Here is a 19,679-nt window from a genome sequence, read left to right as displayed (position 1 = left end):
GTTAGATGATGCTGAGAGATGTAAGGGCTGCTGTTGTAGCTTTTATTAGTTCCTTCGCTACAACATTGGGGAATAGAGTAGCCCAATATGTGAGCCCTGAGAGCGAAGAGGATGGTTAAGCCTGTATCTGGTAAAATTGTATAATGGAATGGAATTTTTTTCCTTACATTGTTGGAGTGTGCAGTTTTTTTATGAGGTAGGTCAACCAACTGCTAAGAATCTAATCACATTTTCCTTCCAATGCCGGGAGGATCCCATATTTAATTTCAATATTAACAAATTTAGATATTATTAAGAAATCTTGCAGGATCAGAATGATTTTGAAGATAATATAATTTTATATAAAATTCTTGATTTGATGACTAGTGACTAGCACATGATTACCAAAGGGGTGAAGACTTGGATTCAAGTATAAATTCCTACATATCCCATATGTTCTCATCAAATGACCCTCCCAAAAGTATTCTAAAAGGCATTTTGTAGACTCAGACAAACCCATACCTACTCTTAATATGGAATCGAGACAGTTGGGTCTACAAAAACAGAAATCAGGGTTGTACTTCCTCTCCAACTCCATGGGGCATTTCTGTTAATGAATATAATTTTCTGATAAATCTTCTAGGCATTGAGCAAGGATGTCTATGTTTGGACTCGCCTTTGGGAGATCCTTGTGCTACAGTACAGTACGTGGCACGATTGGCTACAGGCAGTGAAGCCATCACTAGGACAGTTTCCTACTTTATCATGGGCTCCCAAGTGGACAGAGTAAAGGACAGTAATGTACAAGGACGGCAAAGGAGTGCTCCATGTACCAACTTCGCTGAGACTCTCGTTTTAATGTGCAACTGTGTGCAGATGCAGGATTATTTTTGAAGTTATTAGGTATACCATTTTTATTTTACAATTTATGCCTCTGTATATACTCGGTTATACTGGTAATGATTGTATTTTGCACTGCAGTATGTCTTATGTAGGATATGTATGTTCTGTTTTAAAATCAACTCAACGTTCCAGACTTAAACCTAGGTGTCACTGGCCTTAAGAACAAAGCTATATCCTCTAGAATTTGTGCATGATCTATCTTATAGCTTCCTCCCATTCCTATTATCAGTACTCAGTTTCCACTCTGCCTATGGAACTCTTCATTACATCTTTCCATTGCTTTTGAGGAGCTCCTTAAAAAAGTGATGCACAAACTATGAGAGACATGTTCAAAGGGTACATAAGACAGCAAATAGTAAAGCGTTACTTTTATATGAAAAACATTGTAAGAAGCTCAGCTGCGATTGGGCAAATATTAACCGTATATATTCCCTACTCAAACAACTTTAGCACATTTCTAATTTTGTACAGAAAATGATTTATAACTAGATGAAACTCACACAACCCTAGGATCAGAAACTTTATCAATGCGAGATGTGGTATTGCTGGATTATTTCTGGGAGTGTGACTACTCTTATATGTTGTTTTGTATGTGTGCCCTTTAATAATCTCCATGTGGAGTTTGCGATGGAGGTGTAGTAGTACAGAGCTTCATTGATTTTTGAGCTTCCTTGGCCATTCAGGGGAGATCAGAGGATGTCCCCAACAGGCCGATGTGTGACAGTGCCTGAAACTGGGACCATGCAGCGAAAAAAAACAACAGCATAATGGACACTTTTTAACAAAAAAGGATAATCTACTGCAAGAGTTTAGTAAACGTGCTGTACTGCTACAATCTCACAAAATGTATATGAAATACATATACAATAATCTAAATTGCATGTTGCAGTTTGTTGGCCTTTAATGTAAATTGGCCTTTAATGTAAAAGTTTAGTAAAAACAAAACTAAACAAAACATCTACCTCTTTTATCGCAAAATAACAGTATATATTATATAATTAATATGATTTTTAGCATTCTCTGAAATTAAAGACGACCATGATGATAATAACAAAAAGAAAAAAAACTCTGTCTGTGTGATATCATTATGTGCTTAGGAACCTGAATTGTAGGGTAAAAATAAAGATTCTTTGCATCTTACCTGGTGGAGATGAAGTGCCTCTATAGACAGTGTACATTTACCGTATACAGCCCTGCACTTCACAAATTAGGTCACTGTCTTAATATCTGTTTATCCATGTGAAGGAAAGCGTGAGTAAGCGGGTAATTGCTCTTAAGAAGCTATTAATATGAAAAGGTCATGGACCTGAAAATTGAAAACAAATATTTCTGGTTCACTAAAGTTAAAAAAGAACCAGATAGTTTGCGTACGCACAAATCATTGTGTGTTTATCTATAGTTTCTGTATACTATCAGCTTGTAGTTTCGTTATCAGATGATGATAATTATGATATTATTATGAATTTTACAGGTATTTTCATAAACACACTATGTTGGTGTAGGAAGCAGGAATCCATACCCGTTTTGTTTTTGAGAGTGTGGTTAAAAGTATACATATGTATGGGCTTTACTGAGACTGTTCATCTGGTAACTTTTTATTTATTTGACCAAGTCAAATAGAGGAAGGACAGTGTACGTTTGTCATCATATTTTAATGTATAATCTCATCTATTGTTTATATTTTTGTGTTACCCTATTACAATGAAGGAGAATGTTAACATGAACACAGTGACATTCTGGCGTAGGCCAACTAGGTCCAGGGGGTGGCAGCCCCCCTCCAGCAAAAACAAGGGACAGATTGCTCTCTTGGGTGATCTGCCCCTCCACTCTACCGCTGCTCAATGGGCTAGTTACAAGGGAGATCTCTGCCAGATGGTTCATGTACAGTATGGAGGCTGTGTCTCCAATGGATGCATTACAAGACGCCATGTCTTTATCCTGATGTTCTGCATCAAGAATGGGAGCTGCGGAGGGAATGGCTGCAGGTGTTGTCATGTTGTCAAGGTGTTGCCCTGGTCAGGCCTAGGGCAGCACCAAAAATAAGTATGTTGCTGCATGAATACTGTACTGGTACAGAAGGAGAAGAGGGGACCATTCTTTTTTGCAGGCTTACAGTCTATTAAGAGGGCTAGATCATTATTAGGATGACACAGAATACTGTGGATTTCTGGAATTTATGACACTGTCTGAGGTCCCCAGGATATTGATACTGGGACCATGAAGAGTCTTGGAATGAACTCTACATGCAAACTGCTCACATGAAGACCTTCTAGCATACCTTGTAATCTTATAGGAGTTTGAGAGTTGAGAGAGAGGATGTGAAATGTACTTTTGTACAGCTGGACTGGTGATAACTATGCAGCTGTGGCCCTTTAAGTCCAGTGGCTACCAAATGAAATATGTGGTACAACAGCTGGATGTGCACAGCTGCACACTATGTTTTTATACTTATGCAGCGTGCAGCCACATGTATCAAGCTGGTGACCGCACACTGCAAGGACCGATCTGCCAATGAAGCTGCAGTATGGATAAGTATGAGGCCCTACAGTATGTATACAGGGGCATAACTAGAAACCACAGGGGCGTGGTGAGGAAAATTTCCCCTGGGGCTGCCCAACCTCACCAAGCAACATGTCCCACAGTGCCCCCAAGCAGCTTGTGAGTGCCACCTTTGCCCCAAGCAGCTATCAGTGCCACCCTAACCCCCAAAAACTCTGCCATCTTTGCCCCCAAAACAACTGGTCTGTGCCATCATCACTCTCCAACATCTTGTCTGTGCCATTATTGCCTCCAAACAACTTGTCTGTGCCTTTTTTGCCCCTTGCAACATAAACTCTGGCACATACTTTTTACACAAATTTACACATGGTAATACACATGCTTATACATACACTTATTGATACTTATACACATGTACACTTTCATTCTAACACACAATCCTTTTCACACCACTTATATATAGACATGGCTGTTTTTTTTAAAAAAAAAAAAAATATTCCTCTATAGAGGGTGGAGTGGCTCAGGCAGAATCACATCCCCAGGAGGCAACTTGTGATCTAATGGGTCACAAGTTGTTTTTTTCAATGCACATTATGTTGACTCGCCTGCAGTCTATATGTAAGTTAAATGTTTATTTTTCAGAGCGCAAATGTAATTGTTGGCAATAGTGAATATGTAAGTTGGACTGTTGTATCCTGGGTAGATAGGTGTTTATACTGGTTGCTAAAGTGTAGTGGCAAAGTAAGAAAGGACAAGGTATTTCATTTTAGACATTTTAATATATCTAAGGAAAATAAATATAGTCAGAATGCAGAAACCAGTTATCTGGATTTTTTTTTTTAATTAGAAAAAGTTATTTTTTATATAAATTCTAAGATATTTTAATTACAAATTTAATTTTTGATCAATGCTGAAAAATAAATGTTCGCAAAATGTGTTCACAGTAGATCTTCTTCTTAAAATATATTCTTAACTTATTCCTTATGACCTGCAAATACAAAACAAATCACTGTAATAAATCAATATAATACATTTTTTTAAATAAACACACATCTATACTTAACCAGTATCAATAGCTATACACTTACAAATATAAAACTAACATTACAGCCTTACAAGGAACAAGTGGTTAATTTAGAAGTATTCTACATACCTTCTTTTAAATTCCTTTTACGGGTTGTGTATTTTTCTGGGTATGCGGCACTCATTACTGTTGTATAGACAGTTTCACTATAAATTGGAAACAAACAAAAAATAGTGTTTCGCAAACTCCTGGATGCAGAACAGCAGTTAAGAAATGCACATTTGCCTCAAATACATATCTGGTATTATTTCAAGTCTGCATACCTGGGAACTTCTGGGCTCCAGCTACCCGGAGCCTTCCCTTGCAGGACACGGCCAGGACTGCCCACTGACGTCAGCGGCGGTCCCATGACGTCGGTGATAGCAGCGGGAAACACCCCCATTTAAAGGGAAAATGGGTGGGGCGTGTCAAGACCCCGCAACCTGGAGGATTCGGGTCTTGAACCCGGAGAGTTCCAAGGTATGTGCATCAGTCATTGTGCTGAAAATGCTTTTATCTATGTTTCATATCAGTAACCTTAAAAGCAACAGTACTGATGACAAGCAGAGTATGCCAAATTGTGTTACTAAATCAGTGTGAGGTCATATTGTCTAATAAACTGAAAAACTGCATCAACTTACATAGGATGTTGCAAGATTCATAGAAATGTAATTTATATATGAGACATTATCCCATTCCCCCTCGTTACCCCAAAAGAGAAAAGCACTCTGTTGTGTGGGTTTTCCAATGTTAAGGCATTCAAAACGTGTCTCAGCGTATCTCTTTTCTATTAAAGAGTATTACTGATTTGCAAAAAAGCAACTGTTACTGATGCAGAGCACCTACTGGACATCTTATAACCCTTTTAATATATGCCACATTTGCATGTAAAATAAATAATAAATAAAGAAATATACATACACACATAGTAAAATAGTAAAAAAAAAAAAAACAACTCTCATATCTATCCTTGTATAATTTCATACAAAATATCTTACATTTATAATTATGATTTCAAAAGAAAGCCCTACTTGTGCTGAAAAACTAAAATATAATTTGTGTTTAACTGTATGTCATTGAAAAAGAGACATAGTAAAAACACACAAATTTCTCCTGTCCCATAGTGTGAAAAAATCCCTGGTCCTTAAGGGGTTAATAAGCAACTGATACACCCTTTTTTTCCCACACACAAAAAAAAAACATACTTACTTATTTAACACTGGAATTACTGACAATACCTGTGTTTGCAAAAAAAAATAGACATGCATTAGAAAATAGTATTGTAGTACAGGCAATACCACATCCATTCTAAAGTATAAGAACGGAGGTAAGTAATCAAAATATTGAATATTCTCCTGTAGACATTCATGTGATTCACTACTGACGTCCATGAAAAAGCTCTAAAGAAAATGTGCCATAAACTGGAGATTATACAGCATTTTTGTTACGTGCAATCGCTCTGAAAGCTGTTTTTTTGCTTTGTGTGTCATTATACACAGGGAGACTGTTTGAATTTAATTTTGAAAAACTGATTTTATAAATAGTTTTTATAAATTATAATAACAATAAAAAGGTGGGCCCGATACTTGATTTTCTACTGTAACTTTAAATACAACTAAAAAAAAAATATATATATATCTATGCCCAACATCGCTTTTTTTCATGATTATGTCTTTACTAACTTAAATATAAAAAGTACTATTTTTTTCTAATATTTGTGTTATAATAATGTAAATTTGTTTTTCACATCCAATCAAGGTACAAAGAAAGGTAGACAAATAGAAAACCCACCTTATATAAACTGTCAAAGTTGATATTTGCCTGCCCAGTGGCATTCAATGCTTTAATAGCTGGCGTCCTGTGATACAATATAAAAAATAGGTATTTTGTATATATTTTATACATTTTCTTAAAAGAATTGCCTTGGTCCAAAAATGTTTTGTATGTGTTTCTTATACATGTTGGAGTTCAATTCAGTTTACTGCATGTAAGTTGAAGCAAGCAATATTTAGTTGCTGGGGTTAGAAAATGAGACTTCGATCTCATTTACATCCCCCTTTGGCCAACTCTACTGAAAGCTGTAAACACTGTACGGTATGCAAACTTCTTGCACATGCTCATGAAAACTCTCATAGAAATTAGTGAAGCAACAGCCAATCACATGTCTGCTAACAAAATGTCAGTGTTCAGATAGCATAGGTGTTTTTGGCTGCTGCTACTCATTAATTTTAAAAGGAACTTTGCTTACAGTAGCGGTAGCTAGGCATGGAGTTAAATAAGACAGAAGTCTCATTTTCTAAATGACTAAAAAATGCATGCACGTATATGTATGCATTAAAACTTACGGAAAATAGACTCCAGTATCCATTTTACTTAAAAATTGCACTTTAGTTGTCCCTTATTATATGATTAAATGCATGTGGCATACATTAACTTTGCTATATGAAAACATTTGGGGTTGGTTCCTTATTTGTTTCTGTAATGAATATAGTTGGTTTGTTACCCGGTCTTAATATTATGAATTCCATTATCCTTCTGAGGCTTCATAAATTGTTCAATGCAGTGATGTACCTACCTAGGTGTTCCAAGTACAATAGAAGGCCCTGTGCACCTTTACGAAATATAGCGACAAAATATGATGTAATATCCCTGAACTCTGTCTTAAAGGCACATAGCACTTTTTAACGAAGTCTATGGAGACTGTGCTGAGCCAGCACAGCCTCCATAGCTTAAAAAGTTCTTCCATGTAACCGGCCCATTGTGTAGAAGGACACAGGAGGGCTTGGTAGCACATTAAAGTTTTTCCTGCAAGAAGTGGCTTTAAAGAAACCTCATGGATTTCACTATACATGTAACAGGACCATCTCAGCTGTTCTAGAAAGGAAAGGGTTGGCTCTTCATGTACATAGCTAAATTGTGATAGAAGTTAGACTTGCGCGTTCATTTTCGTGCTGAATGTCAACGTTTAGTCCGAATTAGTCCAAATAATGAGCAAACACAACATTGGATGAAAGAAACAAAACTAATCTCGCCATTTTGCCTGCACTAAGAGGAGGGACATTGAGTGAGCTGATCTTCATTTGTCCAATCACCTCACTCCTATCACACCATGCTGAGGGCTTTTCCAATGGCTGCACTGCATCTTTCAAAAAAAAATGAAGGAAGCCTATATAGGAGCAGAGCAGGCAGGGTATCCATTCATTTCACTGCTTTATGCGACACCGCTGTGCTGCATCTGAGCATTTTACAGAGTGAGATTCTTGTGTGTGAGACGTGGAGTGCCTCAGCCTGCCCTTTCTCACTGTGTCTAAGACTCTGTAAAGTTTTGATTTAGTTACGATCACAAATTAAATTAATTATTTTAATGGAGATAATTTGACCAGTCCACCACTATCCTTAACCCTATAACTGTAAGCTAATTTTGACCCTCTTTCTTACATCCGTTGGTCTGAAATTCCCTATTGAACTTCTTGTATGTTTATTTCTGGTTTCCCTGGCAACTGGACAAACGAATGGGATTTTCGAAAACGAAAATATTGGACGAATTTCGTTGAATATAAAGATGGAGGAATTTTGTCAATTAATTTTTTTCCCACAAATAGAACACAAAATTTCCGCCGGCGAGCATGGTTTCCTTGCAAAGGTCCATACCCTCACTGAATAAAAACCAGAGCTAGATATCTCTATCACATACCTGTTCCACATTAGTCAGGTTAAAGCCGGAAGTCAAATAACAATGAGAAAACAAATAAAAGGATTATGAAGAAAGTATCCCAATGTTAAATATTTATCTTCTGATTTAGTGCCACATACCTGCGGTCATCTGTTGGAGGTGGATTGATCCAGTGGTCATAATTTGTTTCCACACGGAACCACCTGCAGGTACAGAGGAAAAAGTACATTACTTGGGTGTAAAAGTGCAAGATGTCATTTTACTACTCCCACCAGTACCACATAACCAAAGATACAAGAAAATATGCTGGGAGAGTCACAAACACACACATTAAAAACAATGGGAATGTGCAGGGTTGCTTACAATTCGTTAGTATGTGAAATCTGGATTTTTCTCTTAAAATCAAGAAAAGTCTTAAACTTTTTTTTCCTAATAAGGCTACAGCATCAATATACCAAATCAGAAAAAATATTGCTTGCAAAAAGTGATGAACAATGTTATATGCGTCCTGTAAATGGCAAAATGAATGTAAACAGTAAGCATATGATGTGCTTCCACAGTCAAGTCTAGCAAAAGTGTGTATTGGTAGTATCTATCTTTTTTAGTTGCACTAATTATTGCCCAAATAATATCAGCCCCAGGTAGAAGGTGCTGCATAAATCATGTATCTGGGTCCCTGAGATGGAGCAAGAGAAGAGAACACTAGTGCTCTATCCCCTTCACATTAAACCAACTGGTTTAATGCTGGATTTTGATGTCTGAGTCCAAGATTTTGATGAAGCCTGCAACAGGTGCAGGTGGTAAACTCTTTCTCTGAGCCTAGTGAGGCATTATCTGTGCAATGTCTGGGGGAGGTTTTCCACAGCTTCGTCTTAGCTGTTAGGAAGGGTTAAAACAGAAGACATTTAGGATGACCAGCTAAGTGTAAGCCAGAGAGAGTTGGGGTATTATTTTGTTTTGGGATGTTTATGTTTACTTGGACAAAAAGTCACAGTTTGCCTTACTTATGCTGTAGCTGAGCATTATCACCCTATTAGACTGTGCTTCAAGTCCCAAGAAGTGACTTATTTTGGCTCTCAACTAAAATGGTTGAAAATAGATATAATGAAAACATAAAAATTGTTGTCCTCGAGAGTAAAATAGGTCTTGTCACCAGAGGGTTAAATATACACCATTTGATGAATTGAAATCTATATACACAGTGTATATTTACGTTGGGCACTGCCCTACCTACAGCCAGATCTCGCTTTGTTCCTGGTAAGGTGTGTCCTCTATAATACCTCTGCACAGAAACATACATTGAGCAGATAAGAGACAATATTGAGCCTGCCATGCCATAGGGGCTGAGTTGCCTCCAGTAATGCAGCAGAGGTGCTGCTGTTCTTCAAGTCTAGTAGACCTATGCCTAGTTGGCCTAAGTCAGAATACACCGCTGTAATAGACCTATAAAATATCAACTAATAGGCCTATGAAATATACTTAAAGTAGTGAAAACAAGTTTCTTTAAATCCATTAAATCCTCTGTGTATTAAGAGATTTAAAAGTCATGGACAAAATGGCTGCCGCCATTCATTGAAATACCATATATTTTATTGCATTGTCAAGCTCATGTGCCCACATGCCACTCCAGGGGCATAACTAGAAACACAGGGCCCATGTGTGAAATTTTCTCAAGGGCAACTCAACTTCACAAGCATGTCTCACAGCGCCACCAATGCTCCCAAACAGCTTGTCTGTGCCACCTTTGCACCCTAAACAGCATGCCTGTGTCACCTGTGCCCCCTAAATGGCTTGCCTGTGCCATCTCTGCCTGCTAAGTACCCTACCGGTGTCATCTCTGCCCCTAAACAGCCTGCCTGGCCATCTCTGCCCTTTAAATAGCCTTTCTGTGCCACCTCTGCCCCTATAACCAGGCTGCCTGTGCCATCTATGCCTCCTAAACAGTCTGCCTGTGCCATATTTGCCCCTAAACAGCATACCTGGGCCACTTCTGCCCTTTAAACAGCCTGCTTGTGCCACTGCTGCCCCTTTAACAGCCTGCATGTGCCACCGCTGCCCCTTTAACAGCCTGCATGTGCCACCGCTGCCCCTTTAACAGCCTGCCTGTGCCACTTCTGCCCCTAAACAGCGGTGTAACCTCCTGAAATAACCTGCCTGTGCAACTATGGCTCTAAACAGCCTGTCTGTGATACCTATGGCCCCTTAACAGTCTGCCTGTGTCACCTATGCACCTAACCAGCATGTTTGTGCCACCTCTGCCCTTTTAACAGCCTACCTGTCCCATTCCTGCCCCTAAACACTTAAACATTAATTCACTCCCTAACTTCATCTGCCGATTTCTCTGGTCCGGGGGCCGACCGAGCAGCAATGGGTCCACGTTGATGTCTATGTCTAACACAGGTCCGCAGCTTACTGTGACACTTGCGCACTTTGTGAGAAAACTCTCTTTTTCCAGCACTTTTTCCACTACCACTTTAGGTGGTAATGGGGCTGTATAGACATCAGAGCGTCCACAGTCCTGCACAGACAGCATCCAGGCCGTTTGGTCCACAGAGAAATCTCCCAGTTTCCTGGTAGGCCTGCCTGGCCCTGTGCGTGCTATATGGGGAGTATGAGAGTGGAAAAAGGTATTTCTCATATTCTTGCATTAAGGTTCTACTGCAGTTATGTTGTTATTACTGTTTAAGGCATTTAAAAAAAACATATAAGACCCTTGATACGTCTGTCAGGTATATTCGATTACACTAATGATTCTTGCTGTTATTCTGCATTTTTATTACCTAAGGTATCTGTGAAAATTGCTTGGTGTATGAAACATAATAACTGTTGCTTTCCTAAATAACTTCAGTCCTCGAGTGCTGGAAACAAGTCATGAATTCTGTGTATCCTTGCCTGAATAGAAGTAGTTTAATAAATGTTTAATTAAGATGCCTGTGCTCACGCTGGTATCCAAATATTGCGGTCTGTTTGCAGTTGTCATGAACCGGAATTGTGCACTCCTGATCTAGCGTATTAACGCAAGACACTTACTCTCCACTTAAAGGATCCAAAGGCCAGATATCGGCAGGTCCACCCCTGTTCCTGGTAATAACCACCCCTTCTCTAGCATGTGCACCCGCCATAATATAGTATGTTTCAGCAATGATTGGAGTCTTGGATAGATGTAGGACAGCTGTTTGAAAATCCTTGGCATTTTCCAGTGTCTGTGGAATAGCAAAATACAAATAAAATGTTTCTTCAACTGAAGAACTAGTAGTAATATAATCACTAAACACATGGTATGGGGTTATAATATCTGGCATGCATTTATAAAACAATATTCATAACCAGTAAAGTAAAAAACTTTAGCTCCATTTCATAGAGATTTGTATAATACAGACCTTCAAATCCAGTGCATGTACAGTACAATCAAATACAATGTATAAAAATGAACCTGTGATGGGCTTATTTTTTTTTATTATAATTAATATAACTAATTAAACACTCATCTACAGACACCAGACAAGCCAGAAGGCTTGTTTTTACCTCAGAAATCTCATGGTACTGCCACAACCACAAGGGATTCTGGGTAGGCGCACGCAAATAAGGTCAACAATGATCACCTTTTCCCTCTATATCCACTTTATACATGGAACCCTTGAAAGTAATTGCCCGCTGTACAAGACAGCCTTTAGACAAAACTCGGGTAAGAGGTGCAGTACACTACATACTACATTTTCAAAATATCTTCTTGCATAATTTAATACCTATGGTCAGGAGCTCTAACTTCCTGGCCAGAGCTGTAACTAGGGATCTTGGAGCAGGACCAGTCGTGCAGACATCACATCCTCTTCTGGAAATGAAAAGAGGTTCAGAGCCACTGCTGCCAGGCTGCTCTAGCATACTCTTCACTTTGAGGAACATGGAGCAGCTTCTTGCTTTGACCTCATATATGTTACAGCCCTGCTCTGGCCTTATATTGTAATACAGAGCTTACTGAAGTCCCTCCTGCATATTATTTTGTCTGATGCTAATACATGCATGTTAATAATTTCATTATGATTTCTTTCACTTCTCTTACTGGATCTCTTTTAAGTCGAGGGCTCTAATTTTAGTAATTTGCATTATACTTACATCTCGAACCAGCCAGCTAACAGGAGAGCTTCTCTTCAAGAATGCGTAAATTGCATTCTCCCACCATTTGCCATCACGCTCTTTGAAAAAAAATGCATGAGAAAGAGGTCAAATGTAAACTGCAAATGACTTTAATAACAAAAATACTTCCTCTTTCTTCTATGATAAGAAGGTTGGTGGAACTGTAAAAGTCAGTCACCAGAGAGTGTTTCAACTTGTTATAACACCAGAGATTGCTTACAACATTACAGTTCCTCTGTAAAATTATGACTGATCTCAGCAGAAATGTAAGATAATAAATATTTAGTATATTTGGGGCCATACCTTCCACGTAATAAGAGAGGCAACTGTCCTAGGTACTATAGTGTGAGGGGTGCGCTTAGGCACGTCCTGGTGCTTCCCTCTGCTTCTGGAAGCTGATGTTCTATCAGCATACCTGGGGACCCTCCAGCACTGCTTACATGGGTCTGCAGATCACTCTTCTCTTTTTCCAGGACAGGGAAGAGGTGTTTCGCCATGCCCACTCCCTTTGCTCTCCCACTGTCAACCCTATTAACGCCCTCACATGGCTAACAACACCAGCCAAGCCATTGAACGTCATTAGCCCCACTCCTTTGCAAAGACACTCCCTCATAAGAGGAAGAGCTACAGTTAGCCTACCCTGGAAATTTCCCAGGTATAGCCATCAGCATACCTGGAAACTCTCTGGCTACCCACAGTTTTCCTGCCGTGACCCAGAGAAGCTGCGCTTCACCAAGAGTCTACAGACGAAACCTGGGGAGTTCCCAGGTATGGCCATCACCAAAGAATGCGACCCTTCGTCTTGCCCCAGGCACAAAGATTGGGAATTGGGAAAATATATAATTTTTCTTTACCAGGACTGATATTTCTCCTAATATGCCTTTTCTTTACATTCATAAACGGTACTGTTAAAAACAATACACAAAAGTGTATACACTAATAATGTAGTATTTTTTGTGAGTAAGGCATGAACATAAAAGTAAACACGAGAGAATATATGTATATAACAAAACGATTTTCTTTATTGTTGTTTCTGTGAAGCTTTGAATATCAGAGAATATAATACTATACTACTCTTACACTCCTGGCACATACTGGGTAAAAAACAGCATTATTGGCAGATTAAGGGAGCTATAATGTTTGGCACCTAGTTACCTCTTGCATCACCAGATACAGTGAAACTGTAGGGGCTTTGTCCGGTCCAAAGACCAATGTAGCCCAAGAAAGTTGTTCCTGTGTATTTAATCTGGAATTAAGTGAAACAAAACAAAATTATACAAGAGTGGAAGAAATCTGCATTTATTTGATATTTTGAGTACATATTCTATTCTGAAACTACATTAAGAACACCAATGTGTGTGCAGTTTCCACTATCAGTAGCAAGAATATCTTACTGGTCAGGCTCCCTATGAGGCATTAACACTTTATAGCGGGAATGTATTATCACAGTCGCAAAAACGGAGCCTTCATTTAAATATATATTTGAGAATAGCAAAGTTATGCGAGTACTGGAATACCCTGAGCAGATTGACTTTAACAGGCACTGGTGAGTCGGGGATCACAGACCCTTGCACAAATACTGATTAAAATATCATATGAGGAAGTCAGCGGATAAGATTTAATTAAATGTACAATAACCTGCACTTCACAAAACAACACTGCAAATAATCCCAGGACTCTGCTTCGTCCCGATAAAGTATGTCCACCAGAAAGAGGACACAGCACACCTACAATTTATTCCAGCATAAAACAGGCAGTGGTTTGGTCCCCTGGTGGCTATAAGGGATCAGATTTGACTTGTTGTGGATAATAATGGGAAGAAAACATTGGTTGGCTCCCAGTACAACAATGAAGAATACAATGGTGCTATATAAATCAATAACTAATATTAATTCAGCTTGTTCCGGATATGTTGTTTGTAAAGAAATGTGTTTGCATTTTTTTAAATCACAATTTAAATTTGAGATTATTTATGATACAAATGAATAAAACCATCAAGAAATTCCATCTCAGTTCTATTTCCCATTTTTTCCCCATAATGTTCATTCTAATACAATTCTGTATAAACAGTAAACTGTTGATCAACTTTTGGCCTGGTGGATACGCATGCCTAGGTTCATGCAAATTATCTGGAAGAAGTACAGCTTCTTGGAGTTCTGGGTTAAGAAGATGTTCAATCTCAGGCGCTTTCAAACTGGGACTAGTCCAGCCACACTGCCAAAGGAGGAGGAACTCTGGGAAGCCTACTGTGGAATATATGGGATTTTTTGATGGTCACCCAGCCAGTCTGAGAACCATACTATTGGGATCTACTACATCACATAATACTTTTGTGAGTGTCCTGGACCAAACATATGCTTCCCATTTTTTTTTCTTTTTTCAAGGCTATATGGCTTTCAAATTTGCAGAAGTAGAGATGTAAAGTGGATGTAAAGTAGGGATGTGAAGTGATCTGGTTTACAAGCCGTATATTACATGTTCCAGATCCTGTTTTTGTAAAAACCTACAGTTACTGGAAGCTACTCCATTTAAAAAGTAAATTAAATGACACGACGATTATGGTTGCAAAGTAGTCAACTCTGACCACAGACTGCTGTAAGACAACTGTAGATTTTTAGTATTATCAGCATTTTTATCAGCAATTTAAAACCCATGGATAACTCTAAATCTCAATGAAATGGCATTTACCTTGATGCATCATAAAATGTGGGTTTTATTCCAACATGAACATTAGTGGAAGCTCAGATTTTTTAAGAAAATCATAAAGGCACTTGAAAGAAAACAGCTTCAGATCTGTCAGTATGCCAGAGAACAATATTTGCAGAGAGAGATGTATTATTATTTATTGACTTATATAGCACTAATTAATTCCATAGTGCTGTACTAAAGGATTTAGTTAAAGTAGGAGTAAGAATGTTAAAAACGGAGAAAAACACCAGTGGGGGATCCTAAGCCACTGCTTTCTTTGCTTTTATAGTTGCTCCCCCTCTGCAAAAAGGCAAGGATCCTCATGCCAAAGCCAGTGAATGCCTGTCCTGAATCAATTGTCAGCTTTCTCAAAGGAAACGTATAGCTATGTCCTGATAGATAGTTTTATCTAATAAAATCAGTGTATATAGTGATGGTATAAGGTATTAGTGAAATTGTGGTTCATTCCTACAAATAGGTATTTGTAGAATACTCTACCTGACCATTGCTGATAAAATTTAGCTCCACTGTTAGATTTCTTAATATATCTGCAAAGTTGTAGTCCAGATTTCTTCCATGATAAACATTTCCTTTTTCATCTTGAGCTATTATGCTTGTACAAAACCTGCATTGCACAAAAAAATGAATGTTACATTGTCGTAGTAATGCATTACAACCATATTTTTATTCATTTTATTTGCCATGTATCTGATCTGATAAAACAGGCTACATTTAAATAAATTCCTCCGATTTGCCACCAGTAAGGCCAGGTGCGCTATCGTTATGGCTATCAAAGTACATGCACTTTGCCCTAATCCTTGGTCTATAAACCTGAATACCTAACTAAACAGGAGAGGCCGTGGTAGGGCATTAGAAGAAATGTAAGTGAAGTATCAGTTTATCTTACTTTATTGTCAAAGATAATTCTCATTTTTTTATTACGAAGGAACATAAATCTATATTCCTAGATCTATTATTAATACTATAATTTTAATTACATATAGGCAGACTGGCACCACCCAACAAAACAGTTCTGAGTCTGTACTTACGCTGTGGCTTCATAGGCAAGGTTTAGAGCTAGAACATCCCCTGGACTGACACCCAGTGTCTTGGCGATACCCCGGATTTCCCCGGCATAAGGCTCTTTAACAAGCAAAGCCAAGTCAATGTCTGTCAATGGTAGGATGAGGGCATGGGCCCACTTTGGCACACTTGAGCTGTAAAAGATAAGTGACAAATATAAAAATCTTGTGTGATGCGAGGTAATGTTTAAATTCCCATAATTCAATCAGTATTATGGGAATGTAAACAATATACTGTAAATATAAACCGAGCTGGATTTATAGCAGGCCCACCAAATGACGCTCTGGTGCCAACCAAACCATAACTGCTCCTCCTTTTAGCCGTGCATTACAGCCATTGCATTGGACAATATCCAGCCCTGCTCAGTGCATATCCACCAAAGGGAACTGCACTGAAAACCCTTAAATGAAGCCTAGAAAGGATATAGTCTGTGTGTAAAGTCTCCCTAAATTGACCCCAGAGGAGGTGAGAGACATGGTTTCTGGCAGTGGGCCAAAATCCTCATATCTTTGGTCCTGGATACAGCTGTCCCCTGTGCCATCTCACCTCTGATCACAGCAGCTTTTGATACAGGTTGTATCAGATGGTGGATTATACCCTGCAGGGGACACTCCAGCCATCATGTATTTAATGGATAGGGGGGAGTCTGAACAGTCCTCCTATAAGCATTTGCCCCCTTTTCCTGCATTGAGTTCAAGGGGGATCCTTTCCTGCCACTAATCAGCTGTTGACAATCCTTTAAGCATAGCTGGGACTTGTGTATTTAAGGGGAACATTCAGGCAGGACAGTAATAATGTACATTTAATTATCTTTCATTACAAAATCAAACAGAACCAACCAATATGAGAGTGAGTATGCTGTGCATAAGCCATTATTAACCCTTAAGGCATTGCTTAACCCCCCATTTGCCCATTAACTGGGCATTTAATGGTAAAGGAATGACTTACTCATACACATATCGCAGAGCCTCTCTCAGGTAAGAGTAGTTATAGTGCCTCAGTACCGGTGCCCAGCGCTCCTGGGGTGGCCGGTCCAAGCTGAGGTTATAACGAGGTGGCTGAAGGTCCTGCACGTCTAAAGAAGAGGACGGACAGACGGACACAAGGAGCAGCAGTAGGATCACCCAGGCCATCTTACAATAAGCGATCACACACAATGAATAAGTAATCTGGATGATTCCTCAGCACATATAGTGAATCCACTGGGATCAGCCGGTACCGACATGGAGTTGCTGCAGTGAGTGAAGACGGTGAATGACGTTGGAGGAACAGGCTGTGGGGCTGGCGAGAGGAGGCGGGAGATCTTTACGTTTCACTTTCATAATACAATCCCAGCTGGATGTGTTCTTCCGCACTGCCCTGTTAGTGTGAGCATTATAACTACAATAGTGACAGCTCTGAATATAGTAACGGTGTATTGTTATTTATCTTTTATTTATATAGTGCCAACAATGTACGCAGCGCTGCTTACTATACGTACATTCAAAGGGATGAGAAAACTGACAGACTAACCCCCCTTAAGGACCAGGCTGTATCCTTCGTTTTAACATTTCTGTGGTGCTCCTGTTTAGCTGTATTTTTCTTCTTTCTCATTTACTGAAAGACACGAGTTATATATTGTTTTTTTTTCCAGAATAAGAAGGGCTTTCTTTAGATACCGTTTTTGATCATATCATCTTAATTTCCCATTAAAAAAAATATGGTGAAAAATTGAAAAATATTTTACTCGTCTACAAAAGCTAATGAAAAAAAATTAAAATAGGTTCTAAGATTTGTTTAGAAATACCCAATGTTTTTATGTTTTTTGCAAGTTATAGGGCAATAAGCAGGACCGTCCTTAACGCGGGGACACAGCAACCTTGGTCTGCCACGCTAGGGGGCACGGGCGACCCCTGCGAGCACTTGTGCACTGGCCCATCTGCGATCTGTGATCCTGCCCTGCACTTGTAGCGTGAGGACATCTCACGCTGAGTCACGTTAGGGTAAGAAGGAGGAAAGATCCACTGACCCTGATAGTCTTTTCCTAATCTGTAGAGTCAGTGCGGCAAGTACTTTTGTGAGGAGGGTGTTATTGTATGCCATGGAGTTTTTTTTTGGGGGGGGGGGGTGACAAATGCTTGCCCAGGGACCAATCAATATGTGTTCAGAAACATTTCCTGAGTACAGTGAAACCATCCATGCATAGATTTGGGTTGTTTGGGGGCTAAAAGGCCACATTTGGGAGGGGCACATTTTTTACATCTGGTCAGTCTGCACCTATGTCCTATTTGGGTCATCTTTGAACCCGGCCAACTTAATATACCCCATCAAACCATACATTTTTTTTTAAAAAAATTAGACACTCCACGGGTATTTCAAATGCTAGTGTTTTAACTCTTTTCCTGCCAGGAGTTTTGGAAAGACACCTCGCTAATTTTAGCACTTTTAAATATATTTATTTTTACATTTGGTTGGAACTTGATGGTTTTCTAATAGTGACATCACTGGATAATTATTTGTACACGTTACCGTATTTTAATTTCATTAAGGTTTTTTTTTTGTAATTTTTAAACATTTTTCTATATATATATATATATATATATATTACTATTAACATTGTGAATTGTCGATATATCTGTTTGCACCTTCTGACTATGATATAAAAGTTATTTTTTCTCTTGGTACCAAACTTGTCTCACGCTGTCTTAAATCTTTTCAGAATGAGCAACCATACATATTTTTTCATGTACTAGGATATGATACTCATGATGTATCTTAAGTGTTTGTATATATATATATATATATATATATATATATATATATATATATATATATATATATATATATATTGTGCAGAAAACCCCTGGAATGGAAATGGGGAATTAGTTCACTAGTTACATTCCACCTGAAGCATCAGCCTTGTAGGAATTTCACATCCTCATATAGCAAATGCTGGTGAGAGTTCACAAACGTACTCATTCCGTAAAAAGAGAAGAATTGAGAATTATGCTTCTTCATTTTATGGTTATTAGTAATATTAAAGTAATCTATGCAGTAGGTCAGGGTGTCTAATATGACATTATACACAAGCTTGTGCTTCTAACTCACATTGTACACAAAGAATCAGCAAAAGCAGTAGGACACAAGTCAGGAACTATCCATACTGGATTTTACCATTAAATCACTTACTAAAAGGATTATTGGTTCCAATAAGACATTTCAATACAATTACAGCAGTGTATTTCTTTTACATTTTCACACTGTTTACAAGGAAAACATGCTGGCAGCATGAACGGTATCTCCATTTACTTTGGCGGATCATTTGGCAGTAACATTTGCAGACCATTAAGGGAACATAAGTAGTACGGCTATTGTAGCATCCACACTAAAGTGACAGCTGAACCAACAATTTATATACTTTGGTAAAAGTTGTCAAAGTTCAATCAAACTTTAGTTGTATTTTGTACAAAAATGTTTAATTTTAGTCAACTTTATCCCAGTCATACAGTAAAGAGGAATCATACCAGGAAATCATGAATAAGGCTAACAATCTATTAATACACCCCTTGTGTTGTCATGACCAGTGTTGATTGCATAGAACTATTTGTAATATATATATATATATATATATATATATATATATATATAACAAATACCTCACACATGTCCCTTAGTGTT

At 38.5% G+C, this 19,679-nt stretch overlaps 1 protein-coding gene across 1 annotated transcript; it reads right to left on the bottom strand.

Moving 5' to 3' along the window:
• Positions 1-4,331: 4,331 nt before the first annotated feature.
• On the bottom strand, positions 4,332-17,301 carry NAAA (N-acylethanolamine acid amidase). Its single transcript, XM_053455710.1, has 11 exons — positions 16,971-17,301; positions 15,989-16,156; positions 15,438-15,564; positions 13,407-13,497; positions 12,231-12,310; positions 11,148-11,320; positions 8,258-8,320; positions 6,236-6,302; positions 5,654-5,682; positions 4,535-4,611; positions 4,332-4,369 (listed from the first exon to the last, which is right to left on the bottom strand). The coding sequence occupies exons 1-11, from the start codon at positions 17,153-17,155 to the stop codon at positions 4,356-4,358; spliced, it is 1,074 nt and encodes a 357-aa protein (XP_053311685.1). The 5' UTR covers positions 17,156-17,301; the 3' UTR covers positions 4,332-4,355.
• Between the last annotated feature and the right edge of the window lie 2,378 nt (positions 17,302-19,679).

The sequence above is a fragment of the Spea bombifrons genome, chromosome 1, assembly GCF_027358695.1.
Source record: "Spea bombifrons isolate aSpeBom1 chromosome 1, aSpeBom1.2.pri, whole genome shotgun sequence".
Taxonomy (NCBI): Eukaryota; Metazoa; Chordata; class Amphibia; order Anura; family Pelobatidae; genus Spea; species Spea bombifrons.
Note: the sequence above shows the minus strand (reverse complement) of the source record. Positions and strands in the feature narration are given on the sequence as shown.